The following is a 17,605-nucleotide window of genomic DNA, read 5'->3' on the forward strand; positions in this document are numbered from 1 at the left end:
CCTCGCTCCGACAGTCACGTGTCCGGCGGACCAATGGCGTGGCGGCGTGGTCGGTCCGCCATGACGCGTGCCCCAGCTCTTCCCGCCAATCGCGCCATACCAAGCTTGTATATATGTATATGGCGTTGGCGTTCTCCCGGACCGCTGCCTCGTCGCGTGGACATTTCGACGGTGAACCGGTGAGTATCGGGACGATGGGCTCGCTCGGCCGGCTCCTGGCTCTTGGCTCGTGGGTCCGGCGGCGCTTGGCTCGCGCACCGTCCGCGAAATGCACGGAATTTCGCATCGTCTGCTCGGGCGGGCCTGTATCGCGCAGGCTCGCCCAAGATGGCCGGTGCGCCCGTGTCCGCGTATACCGCCGTCGTGGTGGTGGTGGGTGATGGAGGGCCGCTCGGTGCCGATCGATACGCCCGCCGCCGAATACCGGCCATGGCGGCTAAGGTTGTCGCGCGTCGCGCGTCCTGAGGTAGAGGCAAGTCGGCAAGTGGCCACCGCGCGTCCGCGTCCGCCGCCGCAGCACGATCGGCCACGGTGATGATAAGCGCGGGCGCGACCGCGTGCGCGGGGCGTGGTGCGAGAGCGTAGCCGAGGCGGCCGCCTCCCCGCAGACGCGAAGAGCCCCGAGCCCCGAGCCCTCCCTTGAATCCACGCCGCGGGAACACACCAAGGTGCGTACGCAACTCGCGATCTTCACTGGGCCTGCTCCCTCGGCTCCGCGATTACCGAGCAGTCGTCGTGAGCGGCTCCGCTTACCCCGGCTACCCGGAGGTGGTGGTCTCTTTTGCGTGTGCCCTGCGCATTTTCATTGCCCCCCCAAAGTATCGGCCCGAATAAACGCGCAGATCCCCGCGTCTCCCTCTCTGCCGCCGTCGACGTGTGTGCCGTCGGCTCTTCTCTTTCTCTTCCTCTCCCCGTCTCGCTCGCCGCCACTTATAATACGCGCGCGTCTCGCCGCGGGACTTTGCGGCCGCGACGACGCTACGAGCTGGACGGGATGGACGAGGTGGACGAGGTGGACGAGAGAGACGCGGCGGCAACACCAGCCGCCGCCGTCGCCGCCGTCGCCTCCGCCGCCGCCGCCGCCGTCGTCGCGAGTGCTCGTCGACGGGCTCCTCACCAGGAGATGTACACAGATTTCTATCTCCGCGGCCGGAGCAAGCACGTGCTCCCTTTTTTTTTCCTCTCTCATCCTCGCCGGACCCCGGGCGAACGCAAACGTCGGGTTGTTTACGCGTAATGTGCGACACCTCGAGTGAATAGAACAGTCCCCGGGGGTCAATTCTGTGCCTCGCGACGCAGTGGAAAATGTTCCGAGTGAGCGGCCGCCGTCTCTCGCGCGCGCGAACGGCTGTTCGGCATTTTCGCCGCGGTGAGCAAGACGCGGAATTGGACCCCCGGGTGTTGCCCCACGCGACGCGGCGACCCTCCGCTAAAGAACGCTACTCCGTCTACTTCAGGCTAAGGTGATGTAGAGGAGATCGGTAGCCGCCAGCGAATTGGACGACGTCCCGACTCTTTGCGGCACGGTTGCGACACACTGCGGCACCGAGACGGGTGGCAAGCGGATCAGGATGGTGTCTGTACAGGACGCGGAGACCAGCACGCTGCGCAGGCTCTCGGACGACGACGATGACGAGCCCAGCAGTGGGTCCGAGACCTATGAGGAAGGGGACCTCCTCGCGGCTGCGATGGATGACGATGTGACAGCTCAACTCGCTGCAGCAGGTTCGCAATTGAAACACATTAATGGTGATTTTTTGTTTTTTTGTTTCGCTTCCACTGCTTAAACCAACCTCTGCTTGCGGATCGGACGCGACACGCAGGAAGCCCTCCGTGAGCCCGGCACCCGACTTTTCGAGAAACGATTTTTTAATACCGGCAATGGGTAGCCCTTCGTCTGTAGTTGACACTGTAGTAAGAGAAACTTTGTTTGTACCTTCACGCAGGGTGAAGGTAAGAGGTGCCTCCCGTTGTACGCGAGAGGAAAACATTTGTGTAGAGAGATGCACGGGGAGCTCGTTGACTTGCTCTCGACCGTTTGATATCGCCGAAGAGATACTCGTCGCGCAAATTCGCGTCCAGTGCGACTAATTAAATTGAATTGCGCTCATTGTACGCGCGAGACAGTTTATTGCGACTGCTTTCCTTTTAGGAGACGCGAGCTAACGCACCCGAGTTCGCAGCTTGCCACTGCGAAACGGCAAAGATTCGAATAACAAGATTTTAGAAAGAGGTCCGGCCGAAAAGAGATTCTGTCGCAATACTCGGATAATTCTTCGATCAAGAACACTCCGGCTTCTCCTCCCCCCCCCCCCCCCCGGAGCGGAGTCGAGAAGTGTCGATTGAGCTCGGGTTAAACTCTAAGGCCCGGTTTCACCGAACGTCGCTTAACTTTAATCTTGGTTTAAATCATGTTTGTCTCGTGCTAGAGTAACAGTTGCAAAGAGACAAAGAACGGATTAAGCTAAGCTTAAAGTTCAGCGATGTTGGTGAAACCGAGCCCAAGACTCGGTTTCACCGAACGTCGCTTAACTTTAAGTTTAGTTCGTGTTTGCCTCTGAAGAACGAATTGAACTGAGCTTAAAGTTGAGCGACGTTCGGTGAAACCAGACCTAGATGGGAAGCGACATGTGTCGGATCTGTGTCAGAAATGTCGACTGTGTTCTCAAAAAAAAAGTAGCCTATGTGGGGAAAAAATCCCCTAGTATGAAGTAGGATCCTAATATGAGACAGCGGAGTTCCCGCTAAATTAATAGGCGCGGTTAAGTGAAACCGGGCCCCAAGTTGTCTAACTTTACAGTTTGATTCGTTCTTCGTCTCTTTTCGACTGTTACTTTCGAAGGAGACGAAATTCCTAAATTTCCTTCGCCGCTGCTCTCTCCACTTTGTACCGAAGTAGCGTCCAAGCGGCAATTTGAGAGTGGCCTTTCGTTTAGCGAAACTATTCTGCGACTCGTTTGCGAACTTTTCAATCGGATTACTCGCCAGTTTGATCGTACCTTTCGCCCGTTTGCCCGCGATTATCTTCGCCGCGCGCGCCGCTTTTTGAAGATTATTCCAATTAGTGTAATATCGGCGTAAGAGAAAAGATATACCCGGGGGTCAATTCTGTATCTTACACTGCAGCGAAGATGCCAAAAGTGAGCGACTTTGTCTCTTTCTAGGGAGATAGAAAGGGACAAAGCTACCTACTTTCAGCATTTTCACTACAGCGTAGGATACAGAATTGACCCACTGGCTCCATCACTAATCGCAGATTGGACAGACACCGAAATCTTCTTTTGTAAAATTGATATTAATAACTAAGATAATAGAAAAGAAAGACACTAGGGGCAATGGGAGCCGTCACCGTACAGAGGGCGGTAAATAAATGCAAGATTAAATGTATATACAGGTTGTACTGAAACCACCGGGTGACCTTTTAATCATAAATTCTTTAGAAAATTTCAAGACGAAAATTCTAATACGAAAATGTCGAGGCTATAGTAGTTTTTAAATGATAAGCGGTTATATTTCACAAGTGATAGGCCTGAGACGAGGGGTTGGTCACTGACGTAATCTTTGTACAAGGACTTATAGGTAATTCAGCAGCAAACGAAATCTTGAGTAATCCAGTATATTTGGGGTAATTTTATATAATTTTTAGTATGCTCAGGTAATCTGTAGGTAATTATAAGAATTCTTGAGGTAGTCGGAGATAATCTTTGTTTTTTTTTAAATTAGTGTGAACGTCATTGACAAACTTGTTGTACAATAACATATGTTTTCAGTTGATTTTTGGAGTCGACGCTTTGTAAAAACATACCTTTTATAGTCTCGTAATTGTCGCGGTTAGATATTCAAAAGTAAAATTTACCGAGAAACTTTATCTACGTTTCTATATTCAATGCCGGTACTAAAAATCTATAATATTTTACGCATCAGCAAGATATACTGACTTAAGGATAGTGTTCGTCGACAGCTAGATATACTGTGTACACGTATGCACGAAACAAACATGTGTGAGGGACAGTTCGATCTTGTATCCTTAGCGCAATCGGACGATTAAAGCCGCGACGCCGCGTTTGTTTCGCACATATGTATACCCGCCGTACATCTAAAGCCTTGTGTCCACGATCCAAGAACTGTGTCCAAGTTCTAGTTCCGAGAAATGCGTAGCCAATCACCTTGCAGCTTTTATGGAATAGCTGCAGATTGATTGGCTACACATTTCTCGAAACTAGAACTTGAACCAAGTTCTTGGATCGTGGACACAAGGCTTAACCGCCGAGTGACAACCGAATATCGGAAGCGCTGCCTTTCATATGTTTTCGCTCGTATTTTCGTATCTCAGCTGTGCCACGATCAGTTAGTCTCAAGAGTCTCGAGACGCTGCTCGCTCTGTGCTTAGTACAGTTTTTGTGATTTCATTTCTTTGTGATTTATTATTTTATTGAAATTAAGCAAAATGGAAAATTCTGAACAATCATCGAGGGAGCCACTGGTTGAAAACGGCACGGAAAAGACATTGATAAACAGTAAATTGCTAAGTTATTTGATCAAAGTCTTACAAGAAACTGGATACTGTAGTGCAAGTTTACTTACGATTGATGAAAAAGACATTGAAGAGATAGAAAAGTTTACAAGGGAGTAACTACATTTGTTAATAGATAAAGAAGATTATGTCAAGTATTATGGACCACTGTTTTCCAAAAAACTGGAGTAATTTGAGGTAGTATTGGATAATCTTGAGTAATCTGAGGTAATTTAAGGGTAATCCGTATCAAGGGTAATTTTTGTACACTATAACCGCTAGTGATGAACCAACCCCTCGGCCTGAGATTTCGCGCGCTCAGGTACGGCGACGTGACGAGTGACAAAAGTGTTCCTATGAACGTCGCCCCTTTTAGCACAGTAACAACCTTCATGGCAACTGATATTGATCGACCGCTTTGACAGCTGCAACACTTTGAAGTTGCAAAATGTTGCAAATTTTTACTTGAATTAAATGAAAAGGGGCGACATTCGTAGGAGCGCTTTTACCACTCGTCACGTCGCCGTGCCTGAGCGCGCGAAATCTCAGGCCTGTCATTTGGGAAATATAATCGCTTATTATTTAAAAACTATTATAGCCTCGACATTTGTGTATTGGAATTTTCCTCTTGAAATTTTCTAAAGAATCTGTGATTAAAAGGATATCCGGTGGTTTTAGTACACCCTGTATATTACAGACGTGGTATCGTAAGTAAACGAAAGAGTCGAACGTTTCGGTCGCGAAAGTGACCCTCTTCGGTAACAATCTGATTAAAAACGCTAAGTCACTGTTTGAGCGGCGATGAGTCGTTACGAATGAAGTCAATTGGAATTAAGATATAAAAAAATTCATAGAACGTCAATTAAGATATACGCAGATTATGAGCTTGAAAACTTACGTACGCGTAATCTATCGTGATTTATCACCTTCTATCCAGTGTCGGCTCCCACTGCTCCTGGTGTCTCTTTCTTTTCTAGTATTTTAATTATTAATATCCTTTGTGTTTAATTCTGAATATTTTAGAGCATTAAAATAATCTTGCAAATTTTTTTATATAAAGTGGCTTTTGACAACATTATGTGTAATAAAATACACAAGAGACTGGCCAAGGATGGTTCGTAAAATAGTTTGTACTTTAATTCGAAAGATTTTTATATTTGTATAAAATATCTCTTAAAATGCTAATTTAAAAACTTTTTATTTTAATAATATTGCGCGCAGAATAACGAGATGAAATAATTGATATTAAAAACATTGTCTTTGATATCAATTAATTAATAGACAAAGTATGTAATTGCACAGTGCAAAGTGCATATTTTAGACACATACACGTATGATTTGCAATTGAGTTTTGCTATTTGCAAAATCGTATCACGTTTGCGGAAAAACCTTATAAATTAAAATACATATTTACAATTACACTACAGACCGGCACAATAATATTTTCCCGTTTTGCTAATTAATATTTACTTTTACTTATGATTTATGGCTCAATAATGTGACCATACTTCGTTATTGCGCGTTTTACTGTGTTTACTTGCTTTACGTTATCAACGAAAGGAGAGTTTGCATATTGTCACCAGTAATGATTAAAAATTGAGACGGGAAACTTCTAGTCAACCCAACTGGCTAATTGTTTAACCAGTTTATTACACAACGTTTCGACCCTATTCTTTTGGGTCCTTTTCGAGTGACACTGCAAATCAACAACAACAATGCAGTTATGAAATAATGTAGGTTAATAAGTAAAAAAGATTTAGTTGAACGTTAAGTAACGCACCTAAGTCAGTCATCGTCGTCAAATAAGACAGAGTCGAGTTATAAAATATATGTATACGTGTGAGCACTGTTCACATGATCACGAGTTCTACTGGTCGGAACCAAGAATTTTACATAGCTAGCGCCTTAGGAGAAAAAGAGACATCGATGAAATGTTTTTTATCAAGAAGACCGATAACACACTAAATTTACAGACACCGAAAACTTAAATGTAATATATGACTGTGTAATCAAAACTGTTTGACTATAAGTTTCCCGTCTCAATTTTTACGTTATCAATGTTGGATGCCAATGAATTTTATTTATAATTAATAATTGAGAGACGAGATTTTATTATGAAAGTTGAAGTTAAAAAGCGGAATATTGTTATACTAATCTTATTCAAAATAAAGCAGATTTGTTTGTTATAATATAAGTCAGAATATGTCAGCCAATATTACAAAAATTCATTTGTTTAGTTAGAGAAATAAAATAACTTGGGCAATGTTTTTCTCTTTCTTCCTCTCTCAATTTTTGAAACAATAAATACAGTCCAATATTTTTCTGTTTTTCACCCAAATGAAATGTGAAATATCTTATATTAAGATACTATTATATCTCTATAACAAATTTCTTTTATGTGTTTTCTTGGTATTCTCTCAGTTTTATAAAATTCGTCTCCTCATAATACGATTATTTTCACAGCATAGTCAGCACAAAGTCTAGAACATATTGTAATACAGCTTGATGTAACTATTCAGCTTTGTAATATTTAATTTGTAATATTTCATTATCTTCGATTCTAACGATATTTTACATTTCATTATTGCTTTACGTTTTTGTCTTGTGTGTGTTGAAAATACACTGTACATTTTTGATATGTCAATGTATTGTAACTTCGCAAATTTTTTTACTCTATAAATAAACGTGTATTTTACTATCAAAAAGCGGAATTAAAAAATATTTTTGAAGCTCTTTTTTCGATTTTTTTTTATTATATTGGCATATCAAAAACTGCAAGGTTGAAACAATTAAAACATTCTTTCTGTATTGAAAAATCTTTAGGACCGGTAGGGGTTGCTGCAGCTGCTGCCATTGTATCAGCCAAGAAACGAAAACGACCTCACAGTTTCGAAACCAATCCCAGTATCAGAAAGAGACAACAAAACAGGCTTTTAAGAAAGCTTAGAGTAAGTGAAATCCTCGTATAATTGATATCGCATTTCCACTGTTATGTGCATTCTTGCATATCTATTCTGACAATAGTATATTTGTCTTTGGAATGTTATAATATTTTTGTCGAATCTTTTGCAGCAAACTATTGATGAATTTGCTACGCGAGTAGGACAGCAGGCAGTGGTATTAGTGGCTACGCCAGGCAAACCAAATAGTAGTTACAAAGTCTTTGGAGCGAAACCATTAGAAGATGTAGTTAAAAATCTAAGAAACGTTATCATGGAAGAGTTGGAAAATGCACTTGCGCAACAAGCACCGCCGCCCGTGCAAGACGATCCGTCATTATTTGAATTACCACCGCTTATAATCGACGGTATACCGACCCCAGTGGAGAAGATGACACAGGCGCAACTCAGGGCGTTTATACCGTTGATGTTAAAGTATTCTACAGGTAGAGGCAAACCTGGTTGGGGTAGAGATAGCACGCGGCCTCCTTGGTGGCCAAAGGAATTGCCTTGGGCTAACGTCCGGATGGATGCTCGGTCGGAGGACGAAAAACAAAAAGTACGTAAAGCCAATAAAATATTTTCAATTCATTCATTATTATTTTGTTACCGAGATATTTTCAAACAACTATAAATTTCATATTACTCGTAAAAAATATAATACAAAATATATGTTGATGATTCAGAGAAACAATTAAAATTTTGAATTTTTTTCTTGTAAGAAATTAAATTATTCCTTAAATTCTTTACTGCTTCATGCACTTGATAAAAGATGTAACGAATAAAAATATTGTAGCTCAATTGTATAATCTATTTTTAAAATGTATTGATTGGATGTTAAACGAGAAATTGGGACAGTGCGATCCATTACAGATCTCCTGGACGCATGCGTTACGGCAAATTGTAATAAATTGCTATAAGTATCACGGAAGAGAAGATCTTCTACCAGCGTTTAATGAAGACGACGACAAGTCCAATGTTCTGATACAACAAGCGACGCCTCATTCCTCGTCGCATCCATCATCGAGTCAGGGGCAAAATGCAGGAGGACAATCGCAGCAGCAGCAGACGGTGGGAGTCGTTCGTCTCAACAGCACGGATTCATCTAAGGGAAACTCTTCGCCAGCACAAATCATTGCCGCGTCTCCCACAGCTCTTGCCACTGCCACTCAGGTGGGAGTGGATAGAGTTTATAAAGAAAATAAAATAGATATAGAATGTTATGAAACAATATGATTTTCTGGTCGTTGTAGTACTGAGAAAAATATTGATCATTTTTATTATCTAATTTTCCATTTTCTAAGACCTGATTTTCATTTGTTTCTACAGTCTGTATCCTAGAAAAGAATCAATCGAAAATTTGGATCTGGAATGTTCTTTGCAAAATTGTATTTCTATTAATGTGTTTGGTTTCCCTTATTTGAGTTGAATCGGATTTCTTTCGTTATACCATATATTTTATAATTAAATTAGACGTACATTAAAGTATATTAATTTGTTGATCTTTTGCAATGGAATATTTGTAGATTAAATTTATTTATATTTTAAAATTAATATTATATGTATAACAATGTTCCTTTTATTCAGAACTGCATTGTGAAAGCATCATTTGCTGTCATTTAGAAACGAGAAGTAACAAATCTACTTTGCTTTCTTTGATACACTTTACTTTTCACTACTTCAATTTTCATTGGAGTTTTGAAGATGCAGTCATAGTATTATGTACATTATAATATACATAATTTATTAATTTGACTTATAATCTCAACCGACGAAAGAGGAGACACAAAATCGCAACAGAGCATTTGCGTCGTAATATTTTATTAAAAAATTTATTAGATGTTTTTCGGTCTGTCATTAGACCAACTTTAGCACAAAAAACTAATTTGACTATAGAAAACGATAAAAGGTACTAAAGTTAAAAAATAACTGTATGAAAGTTCCAATATTTACTATGTAACATCATATTGGAAAACTATAACTTTTAATGTTAAGAAGATAGTCAACATGCGTGTCAACAAATAGGCACAAGAGGATGATCTAATTACAGAAACATTTGGTAAAATCTTTTTAATAAAACATCGAGACACAAACACTCTTATGGCTCAGTTGTGGCCCTTTTTCGTCGGTTGATTTAATAATCGTTTGAGCTTGTTTTATTTATCGACTTGTAATTGTTTAACAGATGACAGCCCAGTATCCAACAACTGTATTGCAGACAATAACCAATCCAGATGGGACAGTTTCTATAATACAGGTGGATCCTAGTACACCGATTATAACATTACCAGATGGTACAACAGCGCAAGTTCAAGGAGTCGCTACTGTAAGTCTTCTCGAAAATCGCAAATATGTAATATAAAAAAGTCTCTAAAGACCTTGTTTTAAGACACTTTAAAGATATGAATTTTTTTACAAAATGACATGAGATCAGTGCACACAACGTCCGGCACAATAGTATTTGTAACACACGTAAATTATAAAGAGAGAATTGATACATTAAATCTATATATAACAGAAAACGAATTTGATAGGCACACACATACAGAAATAATACTTGGAGAAATACTAAAGGTCAATATGGAATGAGTACAAATGTAGATGTAAAATCAATACAAGATACAAGTACATGTATGAGTGAGGAGTTATAAATACCATTTAGAGATTGGTATTTGTAGTAGAAATCTTGCGTCTTTTATACCTCTAGTTCATTTTCACAGCTTAAAGAATCAAAATTAATGCAAGAGATGTTGATATAACAAAATATCTGATTATGATAATCACTGAATAGATAATATCATTCGCAGCAACGTTTAATATGTAATTTTTAACATTTTGAACTGTTTCTAAATTTTTAATCTCTATTGTTTTCTTTCGAAAATTAAAGTCAGCAGAATTCACATAGGAATAGTTAAATTTATACAACATTAGTAATATAAACGGCACGTAATATAAACAGTAAATACACAAATAATATTATTTGCGATTTAGATCCACACCAGTCAAGGAGATGTGCAAGCATTAGCGGAAGTAGCTGGTAGCACAGAAGGTAGCGTGGCCGTCGATTTGAACACCGTCACCGAAGCGACGTTAGGTCAAGACGGCCAGATCATCCTTACCGGAGAAGACGGACACGGTAAAACAGTTTTTTATAGGCTCTGCACTGTCGCCGGCCAGGAGCTACTTGAGCAGTGACTCGTTTTTATTGGTCCCGGATCTTTTTTGCATGCTGTCTGCTATGCTCCAGTCAGAAATCATGTTTCTATGTGTTTATACTACTTTATATGACGAAGTAGGATCTGGACTAGTTTATGTATTTTCCGTATTGTATATATTTAGAGTAATTTTATATAAATACCATTAAGTGGAGCTATGCACAGCTTTATTTAAAACTTTGTTCTTTAAGAATCCATGGTGCGCTTACGTATAACTCATGTAACACAGAGAAACGTGTGAAAAGTATTAAGCACTAAAAAATGTACAAATTCGTACCATTTATTCTACTTTTGCAAATGTCTAGGTAAGATCTATAATGGTATCTATTTATATGTAATATGCATGTAGATACTATTGTTCAGCAACGTGTATTGGTGTATAGTTATTTTAGGATTATTTGTAAAAATGCAAACGTGTTGCAGTACTCTTCTATACAAGTGATTACAATGCAACCAATGAAAACTATACAAAGTACAAATGACTGTGAAAGGCATAACGCCATTGGATTCTTAAAATTTTCGACTCAACCAACAATTGCTAAAAGCAGTCCGTTATCGTAGTTTAATATGATGACGGGAGAAACTGTTCTACGATTATACTTACGATTACAAATTGGTTTACCGACTTCAATTAAACGAAGAGAAATAAACTGCTGTACATAGAGTATTTTTTGTTGATGTACCATTATTTTTTATGTTCTAGCAGCCTGTGTTTAAGCTGCTTGAAGTATGTAACGTGTCAATGCTAACATTTGTACGCTTTTCAAAAGTGTCATGTGGATTGTGTGATATGAAATTTTGATTTCTGCAAACGGCTTAAACACTCGCTGACCCTCATAAAACGCCTTGATTTTCTTAGATAGAACGTGAACTAGATATTTCGATCATCTCACAATTGAAAGGGCGCGCCAAAGAATGATCGAGTCGTAGTACATACATCTGTTCTTAGCGCACCCTCCGATTAATTTTAAATGGTACTGTTTCTGCGTCTTTAAATTGTTCGATATTTACGCAGTGTGCGATTTCGCTTTTGTAAGGTTTTAACTGGCACGCAGCGGTCTCACAGACCTCTGTTCCACTCCTCTCGTTTTCCTTATATCCTCTAGCCCGAAATCCCTGCCCGCTACTTACCTTCCGTTTAATAACAGTACGAGCAATTTTATTTATCACTATTGTTTCGTTCGTGAAAAACTACAGCGATCTGACGGACCGCGCCCATGCCAGTTAAAGAAAACTGTAAGGCCTCGTTAATTAAGGATTAGTAATCCAATAGATGTCCGACTGTATCGTAAACTAGTAGTTCACTGTTACGATAGAGGCTAAAATTGTCGAATGAAGAATGCGTAGTGCGAACGACACAACTTTTTAATCGTGCACAGACCATATTGGTTCGATTTTAGCGCTTTGCAAACAGCTTCTTGACGTTGTCGCATTGTGAGTATAATTTATCTGAGATATTTGTTTATCATTTTCTCTTATCATTTTCCAGTTGGCAGTACAGATTGTCTCGTCGCGGGCCGAACGTAGAGCGCTCATTGTACGTTTGTTTCAGGATATCCTGTCTCAGTCTCAGGAGTGATCACAGTGCCAGTGTCTGCCAGTATGTATCAAACTATGGTGGCCAATATACAGAGCGACGGTACGATGCAAGTGGTGACGCCGATGGTTCAGGTGCCCAAGGTGGAGTCAGGAAACGGGGACACCACTATCGAGGCTGTCACTATACAGGGCCACCCTATGACTATGATAAATGCCGCTGGGGAACATCAGGTTCTTCAAGTAATATCGTTAAAAGACGCCAACGTTCTGACAAAGGCCATGCAGGCCGATGTCAAGGACGAGGACAGTCAACAACAACAAACTGTATCTAGCCCAGAATAAACACGTTAAGTGTAATCTAGTTAATCCAAAAAAAAAGGGAAATCACTTCCGTACCACCTGTACACGCTGTCAGTGTATCGCGGTGATACGCGGAAGAGATAAGCGTGTAAAAGAATTAGTAACGATTGGTGTTGTGTTTTCTTTTTCTCTTTGAGTCACTGTACTGTGTAGTATGTCTCGCTGAATGCGTCGTTAAACGACAATTATCTGAGAAGTGAGAATGAATGAGTGTGAAATTGATTGAATTAGAATTAGTCGTATTTGTACTCAAGATTCATCATAGACGCTTGAGGGTATTCACTTACAATCCAATTTCTCGGATGTAGTATTAATTTTCAAAGAGGTCTATTGTCGTGTCAGACGAACGCGTCTGTTTTCGAAGATAATTTACGATAATTATCAATCGCGCATTGTTTACTGGAATCGAAGATCATTGATCTTTGTATTACGAGGTAAGGCTTATATTTTCTAGTCTTAGAGCCAGATCGATGCGTGGGAATATACACACCAAAGATCCTTATTTTTTTATTAATTTATTAATATTTTCTGTAAAAAAATTTATATGGACATGTTTGTATTTAATTTCGTTAATTATTCAAAGTATGAAGCTCGATTAGTTCCGTAATAGTAGCAAAAATAACTCGTTCAGTTTCGTTAACAGCACAATTTTTTTCCAAAATTCAATAAAGACACAAAGCTTCCCCGCAGGTGTCTAAAAATGAAAAATGAGAAAAGCTACAATTTTTAAATAATATTCCTCAAAAAATTGGTTGTATAAAGGAATTTATTTTTGTGATTAAAAAGAACACAAGGCTCAGACATAGAGTCGAATAAATCATTCGATCAATCTGTTTGGACGTTTGAGCTCGATCTCGATCGAATTGTACTAGTAAAAAGATTATCAAGATAACATTTTTATCACAAAGTTATGTAACTATATACATAAAACAATACAGACAATGGGCGTTTCTCATTTATCTTGACCATTTGGAACTTCTTCTAAATAGTCAAGATATGCAAAACAGTATATATAATATATAAATATATATATAAAGTATCGCGATAGTAGAAATAATGACAAAAAAAAAGAGTTAAGCATTTCTGACGGGTACAAATAGGATATAAGATGTATGTTTTTTCAATAATACAGAATATATGAATTTGCAATTTCAATACGCACCAACGAGAGGCGTGTGTCCATAGTTTTATTTTACGCGAATTATATTGCACCACTTGTGTATTTGCTTCGATTAGCGTAATCAGTAACGGACCGTCATTTGATTTTCACCAACGAGGTAAAGGAGAAAAGCTTAGAGTATCGTATTTGTACGAAAGATTATTTTAATGTTCTTGATCTCGATTATTGCGGAATCGCAATTGTGTGTACTAATTTTCTAAAGAGGATGCGATAAATTGTAAAAATCAGGATTCACATATATCTATTATCCTTCATTCCACTTGAAGGTAATCAAAACTAATCGATTCTATTTTAAATTAAATAGTCAAATTGTGTCATGGTATATTTAAAATCATCGCCCCCCCCCCCCATTTTTATATAATGTATCTAAAGCGACGAAAAGCGTATTTTTTGCGTGCAATCTTGTTTCAATGTTACGGTATGTACGTAATGTTTACGGTAGCAAAAAGCTAGGATTATTTTCATCTCGAGTAAATTTTACTTTTTCAACTTTGCACTTCTCTCGACTTTTCTTTGGGCATAATTCCACGTTAAATATCACATTAGACAAGTGCGTCATAATGCTATTCTTTAGTTGTAGCTTGGCATTTACGTCCAATTGTAAATTGGACAATGCGACACTTGTCTCCGAAGATCGTAACATTGAAACAACAAACTGCCCTCGAAACCATGTGTAATAATACCAAAGAGATTTTTATAACATTATAGGGGAAAGTAGTTGAAGTTAGTGGTAAATATATTATTAAAAACTTATCATAATAACTAGATACTAATTGTTGCGTTTCTTTTTTTTTTTTCATATCAGGGCCACTACTTTAATGATGTAATATATCAGTACTCACGTGTAAGATAAACATGTTATATTTTCCTTCTGTTGTTTGTAACAAAGCACATACCGAGCATAAATTAAGTTTGATGTCATTTGAAAAGCAAGAAAAAAAATGTGTATTACGACTTTAGATAATTATAGACATATGTGTATATGACTTTGCTGATGTGTATCCCAGTCTCCATGTCATATAGTCTGTAAATACGTTATCGTAGTCTTCAATTTTACCTATACTTCTCTCTATTCCAGTTACACAAGTCGAGAATTAGTCCGGTTGTGCCATATAATTGCTACTGTGTACATTCCGATCGTTTACAACGCGGCCATGAAGCGCAGAAGAACGAGGAAATTCGGCAATCCTTGGAGAATACGTAGCGAGTTTAAACACGAGCAATTTTTTAAACAAAGTTGCGGCAATCTTGTCCTTCAGGGAAGGTGTCGAAGGTGGTAATGTCGTCACAATTTTTATCAATCTTACATCTTTGGACTCGAGCGTCAAGTTAAAATTCTGGAGCGCGTTCTAAATTATTTTAAGTTCTCCACGGACAACAGGCATTAAGACAATTGTGATTGTTTATTCAACAATGCTGCTGGTTACGCAGATACATGTACAGTTCAGTTTTACTGACAAATGATTCTCTCAACATTTGCATCCGAGGCAGCAGCCAAGAATATATAAATACTAGAATTTACACAGCATAGGTCTTAGTTCATTACATATGATACTCCGATTCATAGGCTAATTCTGGCTTGTCGTATCCTAGCTCTTCAGGCGTGCTGATACCCAGCTCATCCAAGGTGGGCCTGATTTCCTGAAGAATGTAAGGATAGATCTTGCCGGCGTGTGGCCCACCTTTCTCTTTCACGCACTCTATGAACCTGACAGCCAGCGCAAAGTCATTTAGCCTTCTGCATGCTCTTAGCGCCGCGCATATGATCGTCGGTTCTGGCACGAGATCCATACCTGAGCGAAAGGAAAGGAAATTATTCATCTCTACAATTGGCGCGCGGACATAACAGGTCAGTATAAAAGGGAAATATCATTGAGATAGCGTTCGCGGCTATTTGTAATTGAAAATGCTTGCGTCTCGTTTAATCTTGACAATTAAACAGATTATCGTTGTCGTGATACCTTGATTTTTTTCCTTTCTTGTCAACGTAAGTTTTCCTACGTTTTCAAATGACGACTAGGAATGAAACGCTTTTATTGTCACCTGAGTGAACGAAAAAGTGCCTTCGACGTAACTCGAAGTGAACTCCTCAACAGAATCTTAATAGAACCTCAATAAAACTGTAATAGAAGCCGCGGTTGAAGGGACATTCGATGGTTTCAAAAACATTCATACGCTCGTACAGCAAAACGCGTTTCTTAGCTCGCGACTCGTCGCAGCGTAGGCGAACCAACGATCTGCTCAGGTGGTCAATTCTGCATCTTACTCTATAGCGAAACTGCTAAAGCCTAATCTACAATGTGCTCCAGGAAACATTCTACCTTGTAGCCCACAAATACGTTTACAAAATCTGCACAAGTTGATAAAATGTACACTATACGTTGTACAATCGCACGTTGTCGACGGATTCTTTAAAGCGTCTCGAGTTGCTTATACAAAACCGAATATTTCTAGACGCAAAGGGCATGTAGTAGATTGAGCGTAAAATTGAGTAGCCCTGTCTCTTTCTAACTGTCCCCTTAAGAAAAGAGACCATGGGTCTATTTTTTATTGCTGCACCCCTGAACTAGTGCACACTGGTGCAATGAGTTGGAATGAGAGGTAATCTTTCATTTTAACTTAGTGCACTAGTTCAGCAGTGCAGCAATAAAGAACAGGCCTAAGCTGGCAGTTTTCACTGTGTTGCAGGATACAGAATTGGCCTCCAGGTGGACGGAGGCGACGAACGCGAGCTCACCGGCCAGATCGTTCATCGCCTTGCGGATCTCCCAGTGATCGATATCGCTGCGGTTGAAGAAATTGACGTATCGCTGATCGAACTCCTCGTCGGTCTCCTTGGGGCCGCCGTGGGACGCCCTGGTGCACTGCGCGCCGACAACGGCGACCGGTCCCCGCGGCAGCATCGCGGTGCGCGCCGCCGAGGCCACGCGTGTCGCTACGACGCGCAACATTTCTGTCCGCTGAGAATCCTCGCACGAAGAAACGCCTGTGAGACCCGGGACGAGTTATCTGTCTGTTGCGTAAACCGGCCACGGCGGAAGTCGACCGTCCGGGGCTAGTTCGCGGCAGGCCCGACTAGATGGCGCGACCTACTTCCGCCCCCGTAATCGCCGTATACAGTCGGCGCGCAGTTTACTGACGAGGGAAAGTGTACGAAATTGACGCGGAAATGTATTATTATTCCCGGTGAGAAATGACTCGTCGAAACGATGTCGAGCCGACATCGACACCGTCAAATTGACGTCGATTGGACATCGTTTGAGACGTCCGTCAGATGTTGAAACGTCAGAAATGATCAAGATGAGAGTATTCCAATGTTCGGTTTATCACTAAAGGAGGTTCTCTCTAAAGTTTTTCAAGTGAAAATACAGCCACGGGGTGAAATATTTATCCTATTGGAGTGACAGTTTCGACATCGATCGATGAATCAATTCTCACTGCGAAAATACTGCCATGGGGTGAGACGTTCACTCCAATAGGATAAATATTTCACCCCGTGGCTGTATTTTCACTTGAAAAACTTTAGAGAGAACCTCCCTTGGTGATAAACCGAACATTGGAATACTCTCATCTTGATTATTTCTGACGTTTCGCTGCCACGTCTGACGGTGTCGCGAAACTCGTGGCACACACTGTAAAAAAATTATACGTCAGTTTACACCTTGTAGGTAAAATTACTACCTTATATAATAAGTAAACTGCTCGCTTTTAATTGTGTAAATTTTACAATTTTTCATAATTTTTTATCATGTATAAACAGGTATTTACACAATAAAGAATAAAAATTTTTTTTAAAGTACTCTGACGAAAAAAAATGTTTAACCAAGTAAATAGATTTACTTAAAATAATTTTTTTACT

General features: G+C 40.2%; 2 protein-coding genes across 5 annotated transcripts; one reads left to right on the forward strand and one right to left on the reverse strand.

Moving 5' to 3' along the window:
* Positions 1 to 99: 99 nt before the first annotated feature.
* LOC105569358 (DNA-binding protein P3A2) lies at positions 100 to 14,782 on the forward strand. 4 transcript variants are annotated; one of them, XM_012025763.1, is made up of 8 exons: positions 100 to 179; positions 1,458 to 1,725; positions 7,337 to 7,461; positions 7,586 to 8,011; positions 8,311 to 8,625; positions 9,638 to 9,778; positions 10,444 to 10,588; positions 12,220 to 14,782. In XM_012025763.1, the coding sequence occupies exons 2-8, from the start codon at positions 1,572 to 1,574 to the stop codon at positions 12,546 to 12,548; spliced, it is 1,635 nt and encodes a 544-aa protein (XP_011881153.1). In that variant the 5' UTR covers positions 100 to 179; positions 1,458 to 1,571; the 3' UTR covers positions 12,549 to 14,782. The 4 variants fall into 4 exon arrangements, with proteins under 4 accessions (XP_011881153.1, XP_011881156.1, XP_011881155.1 ...); XM_012025766.1 differs by having other exon boundaries at positions 8,311 to 8,523; XM_012025765.1 differs by having other exon boundaries at positions 8,326 to 8,625.
* Positions 14,783 to 15,129: 347 nt separating this feature from the next.
* On the reverse strand, positions 15,130 to 16,811 carry LOC105569362 (cytochrome c oxidase subunit 5A, mitochondrial). Its single transcript, XM_012025777.1, has 2 exons — positions 16,484 to 16,811; positions 15,130 to 15,539 (listed from the first exon to the last, which is right to left on the reverse strand). The coding sequence occupies exons 1-2, from the start codon at positions 16,695 to 16,697 to the stop codon at positions 15,289 to 15,291; spliced, it is 465 nt and encodes a 154-aa protein (XP_011881167.1). The 5' UTR covers positions 16,698 to 16,811; the 3' UTR covers positions 15,130 to 15,288.
* Positions 16,812 to 17,605: the final 794 nt, after the last annotated feature.

Source organism: Vollenhovia emeryi, unplaced genomic scaffold, assembly GCF_000949405.1.
Source record: "Vollenhovia emeryi isolate VEMERY1.0 unplaced genomic scaffold, V.emery_V1.0 DF939124.1, whole genome shotgun sequence".
In the NCBI taxonomy this organism is placed as follows: Eukaryota; Metazoa; Arthropoda; class Insecta; order Hymenoptera; family Formicidae; genus Vollenhovia; species Vollenhovia emeryi.

Bases quoted from the DNA above. Each gene is read 5' to 3' on its own strand.
- LOC105569358 (XM_012025763.1), top strand. From the start codon at position 1,572: ATGGTGTCTGTACAGGACGCGGAGACCAGCACGCTGCGCAGGCTCTCG. The intron at 7,462-7,585 runs GTAAGTGAAATC...AATCTTTTGCAG, and splicing joins GGCTTTTAAGAAAGCTTAGA to CAAACTATTGATGAATTTGC. The intron at 8,012-8,310 runs GTACGTAAAGCC...AAATTGGGACAG, and splicing joins CGGAGGACGAAAAACAAAAA to TGCGATCCATTACAGATCTC.
- LOC105569362 (XM_012025777.1), bottom strand. From the start codon at position 16,697: ATGTTGCGCGTCGTAGCGACACGCGTGGCCTCGGCGGCGCGCACCGCG. The intron at 15,540-16,483 runs GTGAGCTCGCGT...CCTTTCGCTCAG, and splicing joins GGCGATGAACGATCTGGCCG to GTATGGATCTCGTGCCAGAA.